Raw genomic sequence first — 14,102 nt, 5'->3', positions numbered from 1 at the left:
GCGTCCTAAGGACTCATCTGGACCGTGTTAAATGGTGAGTTATCCCACTCTGTTGTCCACACAACCTCTTTGGTACAGCATCTCCAATATGTTGTTTGATGACCCATTACGAAAACAAGAGAGAACATTGAGTTACGGATGTAACCTTGGTTCACTTAGTAGAGTAATGGGTAGCCAAGCGTTCATGTCATTCCTCCACATCCGAGGGGTTCAAGTGAATAGACAATATGTCACAACACACTGCCTTTAAATAGCCTACCAACTGCATAGGTTATAGGCCTATACATTTCAATGATATTGAACTAAAGTTAATGTTAATTCAATTTAGTTTTATTTTGCTATTTGGCTACTGTCTAATATTTGCCTCAATATATTTAATGATGGGTAGTCTAGCGTTCCTTTTGTAAATCATTTTCCCCCTATTTTGTTCCCCGTACTTTTTAACTGCATTGTTGGGAAATGGCTTGTAAGTAAGCATTTCACAGTAAAGTCTACACCTGTTGTATTTGGCGCATGTGACAAATGAAATTGGATTTGATCATGTGCTGGATGTGCCAAATCTTAATTTAGTGCATTTATTATAGGGTAAGCATTCAAATAAGCCGCCTCAATATTTGCAGCCATAGGTGATAATCTCTCTCTAGGAGCTGATCTGTCGTCAGAATTGTGGAATAATTCTAATGTTAAGGTAAGATTTGAATGGAGAAAGCTGACTCAAGAGCAGCACTGCTTTTCTTTTGCAGCCAAATATGATATAAAATAAAAGACAACTTAATAGAAATTCTATTTTGAATGTTGTGGTGAAATTTTATTTCATTAGATTAGTCTATTTCGCATAGGCCTACATATTTCTTAGATGTCTTAAATGTAATGGAAAAATATAGATTTCCGCCTAAATATACATATTCTAAAGTAACTGCTATTCATGTGTAATTATAATGATTCTGACATGCAAAAACATGGAAAGACGACATCTGGGAGATTATGAGGAAATGATCAGAAGATAGATATAAATGACATAGTTCAAGCACACACAGAAAATAACATTATTGATGACTAGAGCTGGAAACGCGTCAGATGGTTTCCACAACATGTGAACAATATCAGTAAAAACGGGATTGATAAACCTAACAACTAGAAATGGGCAGATGTTTAAGTAAGTGGTGTCAGGTGTGGTCACAGGACGTTTCCAAGTGTCTCTAAACCTCTCCAAAGTCGCATATGTCTGTAAATTAGATAATTCCAGTGCTATTACATATTTGCAATCCCTAAATGCCATTTGTTCAGTATAAAACAATTTCTACCATATCAACCTCACTCAAACATTGTGGTGGTGTTATGGGGTATCCAGAGTATATTCAAGTGTCCTTTCAACCTCTCCAAAGTGTCCTAATGTGGTAATAGCACTGTTTTTGCACACTGAATGTGCCTAAAAGTTATTAGTCAGTATAAAAACTAAATTTATACAACGTCAACCTCTCTCAAACATTGTGGTGGTGTCGGGGACATTCCATGTTGCCATTAAGTCATACATCGTCAGATAACATTGGCAATAGGCTAGGTTTGTTCCTACCAACCTAAGGATTAATTTAATACCCCGCATGTACAGTGCCTTTGGACCCCGACCCCTTGACCTTTTCCATATTTTGATACGTTACAGCCTTATTCTAAAATGGATTAAATACATGTTTTTCTTCATCAATCTACACACAGTACCCCATAATGACAAAGCGAAAACAGATTTAGATTTTGTTTTTCAATAAAAATAACTTTTTACATTTTCTACGAGACTCGAAATTGAGCTTGGGTGCATCCTGTTTCCATTGATCACCCTTGAGATGTTTTAACAACTTGATTGGAGTCCACCTGTGGTAAATTCAATTGATTGATCTACAGGCAAAAGAAATGCACACCAATTTAGGCGAGGTGCTGGCTAGCGGAGTAGAACACTTGAAAAATTAAAGGAGAGCCGCACACTCTAGGAGCTCAGATGCCGTAATTTAATAAACTAATAACCAACGTTTTGACAGACAAGCTGTCTTCATCGGGGTATAAATAACTGCCTTAGTGGAGCATGTGATAACACCTTTGATTGAGATCTGTTTCCCTGTTTGGAGGTATTTAAAGGATCTACATGTATAAGTGACATTGCATTGAGCACAGCCATTACACTTGTAGTTTCCATCCAGTAGGGGCGCAAATTGGGATGGTAAAATCAGAGTTTACCAATTGATCTGAGATTTCTGCCCAGCGAGAATACGATCAAGGGAGGGTCGGAAAACACATTACCGATACTGTCATCGGAGTTTAGAATATGCTAATGTTTAAACGATTCCCTTAATTTGTTCAGAGCACTTTGAATAGCGCGTAGTTAGAACGCAAGAATGCTTGTTTTTGCGAGACTGTCCTTGAAAAAGATCATGTCACGGTTTGTTTTGAATTTTCTCAATGGCAATATTAATCTGACCAATTTTTTGTACCCCCTCTTTGAATTTTCTTTGCATCTCAGCCATATTTTTTTTAAATCTGATTGTTTTTGGAAAATTATTTTGATTTGACAGAATTGGCTGTAGGGCAAACTGTTTTTCAAGGGAAGCGGGTGACAGCCTTTGATCTGAAACTATTCTTGTGATTTTTGATATTGTATATTTTTGTAGGCCTATGTAGCCAAATTGTATCTATGATCGTATGCTAGCCAGTCATGTTTTTGGTTTTCAAATTCAATTGATTGGCCATGATTTGGAAAGGCACACCTGCCTATATAAGGTTCCACAGTTGATAGTGCATGTCAGAGAAACCAAGCCATGAGGTCAAAGGAATAGTCCATAGAGCTCCGAGACAGGACTGTGTCAAGGCACAGATCTGGGGAAGGGTACCAAAAAATGTCTGCAGCATTGTATGTCCCCAAGAACATAGTGGCCTCCATTCTTAAATGGAAGATGTTTGGAACCACCAAGACTCATCCTAGAGCTGGCCGCCCGGCCAAACTGAGAAATCGGGGGAGGGGCTTTGGTGAGGGAGTTGACAAAGAACCTAACGGTCACTCTGACAGAGTTCTAGAGTTCATGTGTGGAAATGGGAGAATCTTCCAGAAGGACAACTATCTCTTCAGCACTCCACCAATCAGGCCTTTATGGTGGAGTGGCCAGACGGAAGCCACTCTTCAGTAAAAAGCACATGACAGCCCGCTTGGAGTTTGCCAAAAGGCACCTAAAGACTCTCAGACCACGAGAAACAAGATTCTCTGGTCTGATGAAACCAAGATTGAACTCTTTGGCCTAAATGCCAATCGTCACATCTGGATTAAAACCTGGCACCATCCCTACCGTGAAGCGTGGTGGTGGCAGCATCATGCTGTGGGGATATTATTCAGCCCCTGGGACTGGGAGACTCGTCAGGATCGTGGCAAATATGAACAGAGCAAAGTACAGAGAGATCTGTGATGAAAACCTGCTCCAGAGCGCACAGGACCTCAGACTGGGGCGAAGGTTCACCTTTTGACAGGACAACAACCCTAAGCACACAGCCAAGACAGCGCAGGTGTAGCTTCGGGACAAGTCTCTGAATGTCCTTGAGTGATTCAGCTAGAGCCTGGACTTGAAAATCTCTTGAGAGACCTGAAAATAGCTGTGCAGCAACGCTCCCCATCCAACCTGACAGAGCTTGAGAGAATATGCAGAGAAGAATGGGAGAAACTCTCCAAATAAAGGTGACAAGCTTGTAGTGTCATACCCAAGAAGACTCAATACTTTAATCGCTGCCAAAGGTGCTTCAACAAAGTACTGAGTAAAGGGTCTGAATACTTATGAAAATGTGAGATCTGTTTTTTTGTGTAATAAATTAGTAAACTTTTTTTTTTAACTGTTTTTGCTTTATCATTATGAGGTATTGTGTGTAGATTGAGGTTACAAAATAATATAATACATTTTAGGCTGTATCAATTGTAGGCTGTAATGTAACAACATTTGGAAAAAGTCAAGGCTCTGAATACTTTCTGAAGGCACTGTAACTATTGCTCAAACACAGACCAAATCTAAGCTTACCTTGTAAGATGTTTGGTGAAAACATTGTGTAAAATAAACATTTTGACTCTGGGGACTGGTGATCAATAACCGTAGGTCACAGGCAGACATAAGATATCCTCAATCTGTGGTACCCTGGCTGTCAGCGTGTATCAATGTATTCCGTGTTTATTCCGTTTATGCTTCACAACACTAACCGGAAAGTAGGTAGCAGGCATCTTGATATCAGGTCATCGGCTCGGCCTGCCCTTATAAATTCGTATGCCCATATATGGTAATTAGTCATATCTAAGATTTGACTGATCCATAGGCAAGATACTCAGCTTTCTGCAGACGCCCTGCTTTTGCAGATAGGGGCTACCGTTCTCATACCAGACTGAATTGAATAAAAAAAAAAAAAAAACATCAAATAGGGTCCCAAAATATGGGGACTTTACATTTAAGAGGTTAATTTCACTTGTAAGCTTCATATACCAATGTTTTTATTTTAACGCAGTTGAAATTGGTTCAGTTTCACAGCCGACCAACATCCAAAATATAGCTTTTGAAACGTGGACATCGGTCCCACGATCAATGGATCGGACTCTTTGGAAAGTATCTCCAATAAAAGGGCTTTGGTATTTTTGTATACTATCTAATCGAAGCACTTCAATGGGTTGGATTTCAAATTGATAGGTAGAAACCCGATAATAAATGACTATTACTATAGTCAAGAAAATGTGGTCATGCGAGTTGTTGATGACATTATTCTATTTATTTTTGTTTATAAAAAATATATATATATATATAAAAAAAGGCGGCCAGGATGATGCAGGAAACGTTAGTGAAGTATTCACAAAAATAGTCATTAATATTTAAAACAAGCAGTGGTATACCTAATTGGTTAATAAATAAAAAATGTTTGCCTATTAGAGAACCTAATCTGATCTCAAAATGTGCTTGTCTTGTCTGGCCTAATAAAAAATATATGTTTAACTAATATCACTGTTTTTGAAAGTTTGATAAAGGGGTTCTAACAGTTGGGATCTTAATAAATGAGAAGGATTATAGTCCTACCTGTAAATGTCTTGACAGTTTCGAAAGACAATGACCTTGGCTACATGCTGTCTTGTTGTCCTCTGATGTGTACTGTGGATCAGAGGGTTGTTGAGATGTTTGTGATGGATGGTGTCATCAAAGGGCAGCTGTCCACTATAAATGCCCTGTCTGGATCTCTGTCTGCTCACGGCATCATTTCAAACCAAGAGAAGCTAGAGGAAGGGGGCTAGTTGTTGCCATCTTCCTATTGTCTTTACTTTCAAGGTGACTTATAACGCTATAGTGGATACACCGCTTCAGTCAAAATGGTAGACTTGGCACCGCTCGTCTTTTGCGCGTTCCTCGTCTGCTTTTTCAGGCTTTGCAGTTCGGAGAAACTGTTGCACCATTCCCGGCATTACAAGAGCTCACCCGAGTCTAGTTTAGGATATCTGAATTCGTACCATCCCCATAGGTACCCTCTATACATGATGCAGCTGTACCGCTCCATCAAGACCGCAGCCGATAACAGCCCCTCTCCACACGATTCTGATTCAGTCCTCAGTCTGATTGCAAAAGGTACGTAAAGTATTGATTTCAATTAATTGTTTAGGCATATGAAAACTTGAACACTATTGGCAACATTCCCAGAGGATCCTTATTTTGTTAAATTTGTTTGCCATTTTCAATTGGCTTTCCAACATTCTTTTATGCATTTACCGTCTTTAACTTGCTACTTTTTGGACCAATACAGACTGGCGCGTGTATTGTAGTCTTATATGATGATGTCATTTGACCTGTAGTTCAAGCAAGCGTTCGAACCAGTCCACAGATCTCTTCAGGCTTGTCCTCTCCATCACTGCCAGGCCTGGTTGCAGGCTGTCTTATCTGTGTTTATCAGATCCTCCTTTACAACCCAGAAATGTCACAATGCTTATTCTGCTTTAAAGGGTTTTTCTGTTTTATGTGAGTGGGTGTGTGTATTAGCCCTACAGACGTCTGTACAAATGGCGGTTGAATACACATCCTACTCTGTCCTGTCTTCCCTCTCCCTCCAGCGTTTTGACATTTTGTTGAATGGTTTGGCTAGTTTATGGTGAAGTCTGCGTAAAGTTTGTCTTGTTGATTGCGCACTGACTGCATACAACTGGTTTGCTAACTTTTGTTAGTTTTTTCCAGGATGCCATCAAGTGGGTGAGAAATGGACCATCACTTTCGACATGTCCTCCATCTCTGCGAGTGACGACGTCCAGCTGTCAGAGCTTCGGATCAGACTACCAGCGTTCTCCGCTTCCAAACACGTCACACTGGACATTTATCACTCACGAAAGCAGGACTGCGAGTCTGACACTGAACTGTGCAGCGAGGAGCGCCTTCTCTTGGGCAGCTTTGGCGCATCGCCCAGTGACACCAGGTCTCAATGGAACGTGTTCAATGTGACAGCTCTGCTCAAATATTGGATGCACCAGGGAGACACAGTGACGCAAAGCCAAGAAGAAAGAGTCCTTGTGATAGAGAAAGAACACGAGAGTGGGGCACCGGACGACGGAGAGGAAATTGACACGGCCTACATCGGGCATCTTACGCACAAGAAAATCAAGGTTCACCATCCGACAGACGAACGGGTTATGATGGTTGTCTTCTCCAAGCACAACCTGCCCCGAGATGGCGAGAGCGCACCCACTCTCATCCGTACTGTGGAGCACTCCAAATACGCAATTTTGGACAAAGTCAGCCGTGAAGCTCAAGGGCGACGCCACAAGAGAAACCGAATGGAGAGAGTGCGGATGGCTGGCGGAATTGCAGCTAATGCTACTGGGTCCGCGGCTGAAGCCGTCCAACGCCCACTCTGTCGGAAGATTGACATGTGGGTAGATTTCGACCACATCGGCTGGAACGAGTGGATTGTGTATCCAAAACGCTACAACGCCTTCCGCTGCGAGGGCGAGTGCCCTACTCCGGTAGATGAATCCTTCAGTCCCACCAACCACGCATACATGCAAGTAAGATCTAAACATAAAACAACACTTTTTATATTTGGTTTAAGTTCCTAATATGCATTTATCTTCAGTGCAGCTTTTCGTAAAGCTTATTTTCTTTTTGTGTTTTTCAGAGCCTGTTGAGACTGTACCATCCGGATCGCGTGGGTTGTCCGTCCTGCGTGCCCACGCGCCTCAGCCCGCTGTCCATGCTGTACTACGGGGACGAAGACGTGGTGTTGCGGCATCACGAGGACATGATCGTGGAGGAGTGTGGCTGTCACTGATACCCCAGCCACATCGGGCCCGCAACCACAAAGACTATTGTGAAAACACTTATTTAAAAGGCTTCACTTGGAATATATTGTGCGCCATGGAATGACTCTTGAAGGTTTGGTGTCCAACCTTAAGTTGTTTGTGGTCGTTATCACAAGGAAGATAGACTTCTTTGCTATGGTCCATACTATATCTTATTCTATCATGGCCTATGTCATGATCTCAGCTGGAACCACAGCATTCCATATTAGAAGATTTGTCCTTGGTTTGAACCAGCATGATAAACATGTACTGTTATTTATTTGAATATTTATTACCCATGTTGGGTGTTACTTTTAGGCTATACGTTTTATATTGTGTTTGTCAGTGTTTTGTCATTTTCAAGAAGTGAAAGAAATAGGCTGCCAAAATAGTGCCTTAATTGTTATGATTATTTTGTATTTTCACTCATTTATTAATCCTTTATTGCAAGATATATTTTTGTACATAGAATGAAAAAATAACTATATTAAAGCATTTTATTCCGTTAATCGAAGTGACATTTATTAATTTAATCCTCTAAATAAGTGAGCGAACTCTAGGACATTACAGCATCATCTTCGCCAGACCTTTTGACTGTCTTCTTGATGTAATTGACTCTCAACCAATAGTCTACATGAGGCTATCACAGCCCTGACCAAGTCTAATCTGTTCTGAAGCAGTCTTGACGAACTGAACAAGACAAGTGTGTTTATGGCTTCTCGAACCAGTCACTTGTTAACAGCTTTACCACCCTCACCTAAAATCCACATCTCTTTTATAGTATTACTGCTCAGATTATGGGAAGTCGTCAGTGCCCCTCGCATAAAAAGGCCAAGGTGAGCAATTTCCTAGTTGATTGCGTTCGAAGCAGCGGGTAAAGGGAGCAAATGAAAAGAGCAACATGTAGGAATGGAGGGGTCAAGATAGGGGTGGTGATTGGATTAAAGAAAAAAGCGTTTTTTATTTTGGGGGTGCCAGTAATCAAGAGTGACAGAAACGGGGGCATATAGACCCCCCCCCCCCCCCCTAACACGAGCAAGAGTGGAGTTAGTGAAGCTATGTGCAGGAGGGGTAAAGTGCAAAAGGTCCAACACCTTCACATTTCCCTGCCCTGAAATTACACTTATCCTTAGTGTCTCTCTTAGCAAAAGGAATTAGATATTATACATTACGTGTGAAACATTATGTGAGGATTATATATAGATTCAATCAATGAGATGTGGGGGGAGATTCTCCATATAGTCAAAAGGTTGCCAAATTCTGTAAAATGTCTAACTTATTCCTCAAGCAGTAAGTGATTTTCTCCAAAGGGATACAACTATTAACTTCTGAAAGCCACATTGCAACTGGCAGGGAGGAATCCAATTTCCATTTCAAGGCAATACATTTCTTGGCAATCGCTAGCAATATTTCTGTTAGCTTTATAGTATGGCTTTGCCTAAGATTGGTGTTAGTAAAGTTACCCAGTAGACAGACCTCCGGGTCTAAAGGGAATGCAACCCCGTGAATTGAGGATATGGTATCGCATACCCCCTGCCAGAAACTGTGTAGTTTTGAACAATGCCAAGTAGAATGGAGGAATGTTCCTTCATCTGAGCCACATCTAAAACATTGGGAGGAGATATCTGGGTTGAACCTGTGCAGTCTAGATGGGGTGATATAGAGCTGATGGAGGAAATTAAACTGGATCAGTCAGTATCTGGAGTTCAATGTGGATGTAACACCATCCCTGCATAGGTCACTCCATAGATCCTCATCAAGATCAATACCCAGATCTTTCTCCCATCTAAGTCGGGGTTTATCTAGCCCAGGCAGTGTTAGTCCTGACATAAGAGCATTGTAAACACGGGAAATGGTCTTGAACAGTGGTTGGTCTGCATGGCAGAGTTGTTCAATAGGTGACATCTTAGGTAGGTTCCATTGTCCCTTGAGAGTCACCCTAATAAAGTTTCGTAGTTGTAGGTAGCTAAAGAAGTCCCTGTTAGGCAAGTGGTATTTCTGTTTCAGCTGATCAAAAGACATAAGAACTCCCTCCTCGTAACAGTGTTCCAGAAGAGTGATCCCCTTATCAGACCATGGTCTAAAGTTACTATTCTGGAAAAACATAGGGATCAATCTATTGTTCCATAAAGGGGTTTTAGGGGAAAGGAATCCCCCTCGTCCGAACAGCTCATGCAGTTTGCACCATGCCAGGACAGAATGTATGATTAAAGGGTTGTCTGTGATGGTTTTTATAGATTTTCTGTCCCATTTGTAAAACAAATCTGCCCCAGTGTCATCATTTACCTCAAGCTTTTCAATGTTCAACCATGAGGGAGAGGGACCATTGTCAAACCTCTGAGCCAGAAACCTAGACTGTGCAGCCCAGTAGTACATTCTAAAATTGGGGAGGTTTAAGCCCCCTTGACTGTAATCAAGGGTCAGTTTATCCAGGTCAACCCTAGGGGTTTTGCCGTGCCAGATAAACTGTCTGGTCAGCTTGTCGAGAGAGGAAAAAGAATGCTGCGGGAACAGGGATAGGGAGAGATTGAAACAGATATAGAAACCTGGGCAGGACATTCATTTTAATTACATTGATTCTACCCAGTAGAGTGAGAGGTAAGTCCATCCATTTACAAAGGTCAACCTCCACCTTTTGCAACAAACTGGCCAGATTGAGTTTATAGAGGTTGTTCAGATTACCATCCACCATTATGCCCAAATATGTGAAGCCCATAGGCGACCATCTGAAAGGAAACTTGTGCTTGATGGTATGATGGTCAAAGACAGACAACGGTAAGATTTTGCTTTTATCAAAATTGACCTTATATCCAGAGAAAGAACTATAACACTGTAGTAGGATCTGCAAGTGAGAGAGGGAGTGTTCTGGGTTTGTTAGAAATAAGATAAGGTCGTCCGCAAAGAGTGATAATTTATGGGTATGGGGGCCCACCTCAAAGCCATGTATGTCAGGGCACGTTCTAATAGCCTCAGCCAACGGTTCGATGGCGAGGGCAAAGAGGTGGGGGCTAATTGGGCAACCTTGTCTGTTCCCCCTATAAAGAGGGAAAGAGGAGGAAGTAATCTCATTGGTAGCAATCCTAGCTTTAGGAGATTTGTAGAGTGATTTTATCAAATTTACAAACACGGTACCTAATCCGAACTTTTCCAAGACGCGAAAAAGGTATGGCCATTCAACCCTATCAAAGGCCTTTTCAGCATCGAGGGAGACTGCGACACTAGGTATTTTGTTTTTGTTAGCAAGGTGAATTATATCAAAGAACCTTCTGAGATTATTGGAGGACAATCTATTAATTATGAAGCCAGTCTGATCTGGGTTGACCAATAGGGGAAGACATGACTCCAGTCTCTTAGATAGCATCTTGGTGACCAGTTTACAATCTGTGTTAAGGAGAGAGATTGGTCTATAGGAGGCGTACTTTAGCGGGTTTTTCCCTTTCTTGTGGATTACAGTAATCACTGCTTGAGAGAAGGACTCTGGAAAGCAGTTGTCTTCTCTGGCTTTTTTAAGTACCTCCATAAGGTAGGGGACCAACAGCTCCCTAAATTCTTTATAGAACTCTGGAGGGAAGCCATTCTCCCCAGGAGATTTATTAGAAGGTAAGGATTTAATGGCCTCCAACAATTCAGGAACTGAGAAGTGTTCACTAAGGCGCTCGCTGTCTTCCCCTGACAGGCATGGGAGGTTGAGAGAGGAGAGAAAGGAGTCTATCTCTGATAGATCATTGCTTGATTGGGAAGTGTAGAGGTCTTCATAGTATTTCTTAAAAGTATTATTAATTTCAGTAGGGTCGAAAGATATCTCTTTAGTAAGAGTTTCTATGGCATTAATTGTCCTCTTACTTTCTTCTGCTTTCAGTTGCCATGCCAATACTTTGTGAGCTTTCTCTCCAAGCTCATAATAACGCTGTTTTGATTTAGTGATGGCCCTCTCAGCTTGATATGTGTTCAGAATATTATATTTAAGTTTTTTATTTACCAAAAGCCTGTATAGATCTTTAGTCGGGCCTCTTTGGTAGGTTTTCTCTAGCTCTGAGATTTCAGATTCAAGGGCACTCAGTTCCGCACCGTGTTTTTTCTTCAGCCCTTTAGTATAGGAAATAATCTGTCCCCTCAGATAGGCCTTCAATGTGTCCCAAAGAATGAAGCTGTCAGGAGCAGAGGGTTTGTTTGTCAAAGTAAAAATATTGATCTGCTCTTTGATGAATGCACAAAATTCAGGTTGCTTTAGGAGTGTAGTATTTAGTCTCCATCTATATGCTCCATTTACCTTGGTAGGAATGGAGATTGATAATACCAGAGGAGAATGGTCACTAAGCAATCTGGGGAGATACTCGACATCTAACACTCTATGAAACAGTTGTGTCGAAAGTAAAAAGTTATCTATGCGTGTGTGTGTCTTGTGTGGGTGTGAATAAAAAGAGTAGTCCCTATCCTGTGGGTGCAACTGTCTCCAGATGTTTAGTAAATTGAGATCTTTCATGAATGACATGGTGAGCTTGCCGGCTTTGGTAAGAAGTGAGGGTTTATCAGAAGACCTATCAAGAACTGTATCTAAGCAAAAATTAAAATCTCCTCCAACCAGTAGCCATCCTGGTGGTGCTTGAGCAACCTGAAGGAAGACATTCTGAATAAACATATGGTCATCGAAGTTAGGAGCATAAATATTCAATAGGGTCCAAGACTCTGAAAACATATGCCCCTGCACCAAAACAAACCTGCCAGAGGGATCAGAGATGGTGTTGTTGACGCAGAAGGGGATGTGTCTACTTATCAAAATTGCAGTTCCTCTTGCTTTGGAGTTAAAAGAGGATGCAAAAACTTGTCCTACCCATTCCCTCTTCAATTTCTTGTGTTCACTGGCTGTAAGATGTGTTTCTTGTAAAAACACAATGTCAGCCTTTAATTTCTTTAAGGTATGTATAGACTCTTTTCCTTTTAATCGGGCTGTTAAGACCTTTTACGTTGAATGTGACATATTTTAGTATATTAAGCATAGGTTGGGTTTCAAATATGTAACTGAATAGAAATCTATCATATGCAGATAATTAGGAAATGTTTCAACTTTGGTTTGAGCACAAAAGTGACCTGTGTGTCTCTTTAGGAAGGAAACAATAAACATAGAAAAAAGGAAGAAAAAAATAATAAAATCCCACCCACCCCGATTGTCAGACTAAAACAACAATCCCAACAATCAAACATGAATACACTTTGAGAGATACGTTGCTGCTCGCTTTCCATCTTGCCCTTACTAGCTAAACCTTGGCGTAAACTAAAATCTGCGAGCTCTCTAAATTGAAAACAAACGTTGTGAATAGATATTTATGGCTGAATATTTACTGCCCACGGTAAGGGATGCTTGAGTCTCTTTTCGAAAGATTAACATAAATGAGGGGGAACGCAGTGGGCCTAAACCCACTTATTGCTTCGCCCAGTAGATATGGACTAAACCAAAATATACTCTCCTGTAAATGTAATAGAACTCACCCCGGGAAGATACGGTTAGTTGAAAATGTACAAATCAATTAAAGTGACCGGGAGATACCAGCAGTTCAATCCGGATAAGAGAAAACAAACGAACTGCATTTTATCCCCCAGAGAGACCGTCCTGGCTCAGACGTTGCTCAGTTCTTTGAGAAAAGTGTGCACTTCTCCCGGTGTGTTGAAGAGATGGCTTCGGCCTTTGTACTGAACTTTCATCCGCGCAGGGTGGATGAGGTAGCCGGTGATGTTCTTCTCCTGCTTGCGGCGTCTGGCGAGATCCGCGCTCATATCTGGGAAAAGGCTGACCCTCTTTCCATCGATGGTGATGTCCCCTTTGGCTCTTGCGAGTTGCAGTATCTTCTCTCTGTCTTGGAAACAGAGGAACCTGATCAGGACGGCTCGTGGGGGCTCATCTGGCCGGGGTTTCGGCGCTGATGTTCTGTGGGCGCGTTCGATTTCCAGCGGCTTGGTGAAGTTGATTATGCCTAGGACCTCCGGGATCCATTGAGTGAAGAAACAGACCGGGTCACGGCCCTCGCTGTCCTCTTTCAATCCCACCACACGGATATTACTACGTCTACTCTGGTTCTCCATCTGATCTACCTTGTTTTTGAGGTAGGCATTGTCCTTTTGCAGTTGTGTCAAGACCTGGTCATGTCTAGCGATGGTATCTTCAACTGTGCTAATGCGCAACTCTGCCTCATTCGTTCTCAAAAGGAGATCATTCATGGAGGATTTCAGGTCGTCAATGGAAGAATGGAGTTCAGCCGATTTCTTATCAATTTTCAGAGAAAGACCTCTGTTACCATCCTGAATTTCCCGGAGGAGAGTAGCCAGTATGTCGGCAGGCTCGCAAGAGGCTGCTGAGAGCAACAGTCTGGAACTGTCGTCTGAGTTATGAGGGCTAATGCTAATCTTGCTAGCTGTAGCGTTATCGTTATCTTGGGAATCAACAACGTTTTGGTCGTCCTCTCGGTCGGAGGTCCATGGCTCTTTGGGAAGGTAAGTACTTGACAATTTATCAGCCGATGTTAGAATATTGTTTCAACGTTGTTATTTAGGTAAAAATAGAATAACTTTGAAGAGCTCGGTTTGTCAACGTCTGCTCAGCTCCGCGGCATCACGTGCGAGTATCCTCACACACCATTTTAACCTGTGTACCAACTACTCAGAGGCAGGTTGAATTACAAAACTAAGCTGTTCATGTTATTTAAGCAAGTACAGCCTAAACTAAAAGCAGTGTGATCACAGACATTCAAGAGGTCAAAGCTGAATTCAAGCCTATCATCAATGCCGTATTAAC

The 14,102-nt window shown here is 41.7% G+C and overlaps 1 protein-coding gene across 1 annotated transcript; it reads left to right on the top strand.

Annotated features, from left to right (window-relative positions):
* The first annotated feature begins 5,365 nt into the window (after positions 1–5,365).
* Positions 5,366–7,335, top strand: LOC115111206 (nodal homolog). The gene is made up of 3 exons (XM_029637066.1): positions 5,366–5,618; positions 6,219–7,042; positions 7,153–7,335. Exons 1-3 carry the CDS (start codon positions 5,366–5,368, stop codon positions 7,303–7,305), a joined length of 1,230 nt encoding a protein of 409 aa, XP_029492926.1. The 3' UTR covers positions 7,306–7,335.
* The last annotated feature ends 6,767 nt before the right edge of the window (positions 7,336–14,102 follow it).

Source organism: Oncorhynchus nerka, linkage group LG27 (assembly GCF_034236695.1).
Source record: "Oncorhynchus nerka isolate Pitt River linkage group LG27, Oner_Uvic_2.0, whole genome shotgun sequence".
In the NCBI taxonomy this organism is placed as follows: domain Eukaryota; kingdom Metazoa; phylum Chordata; class Actinopteri; order Salmoniformes; family Salmonidae; genus Oncorhynchus; species Oncorhynchus nerka.
The sequence above is the reverse complement of the archived record's forward strand: the minus strand, read 5'-3'. Positions and strand labels throughout refer to the sequence as shown.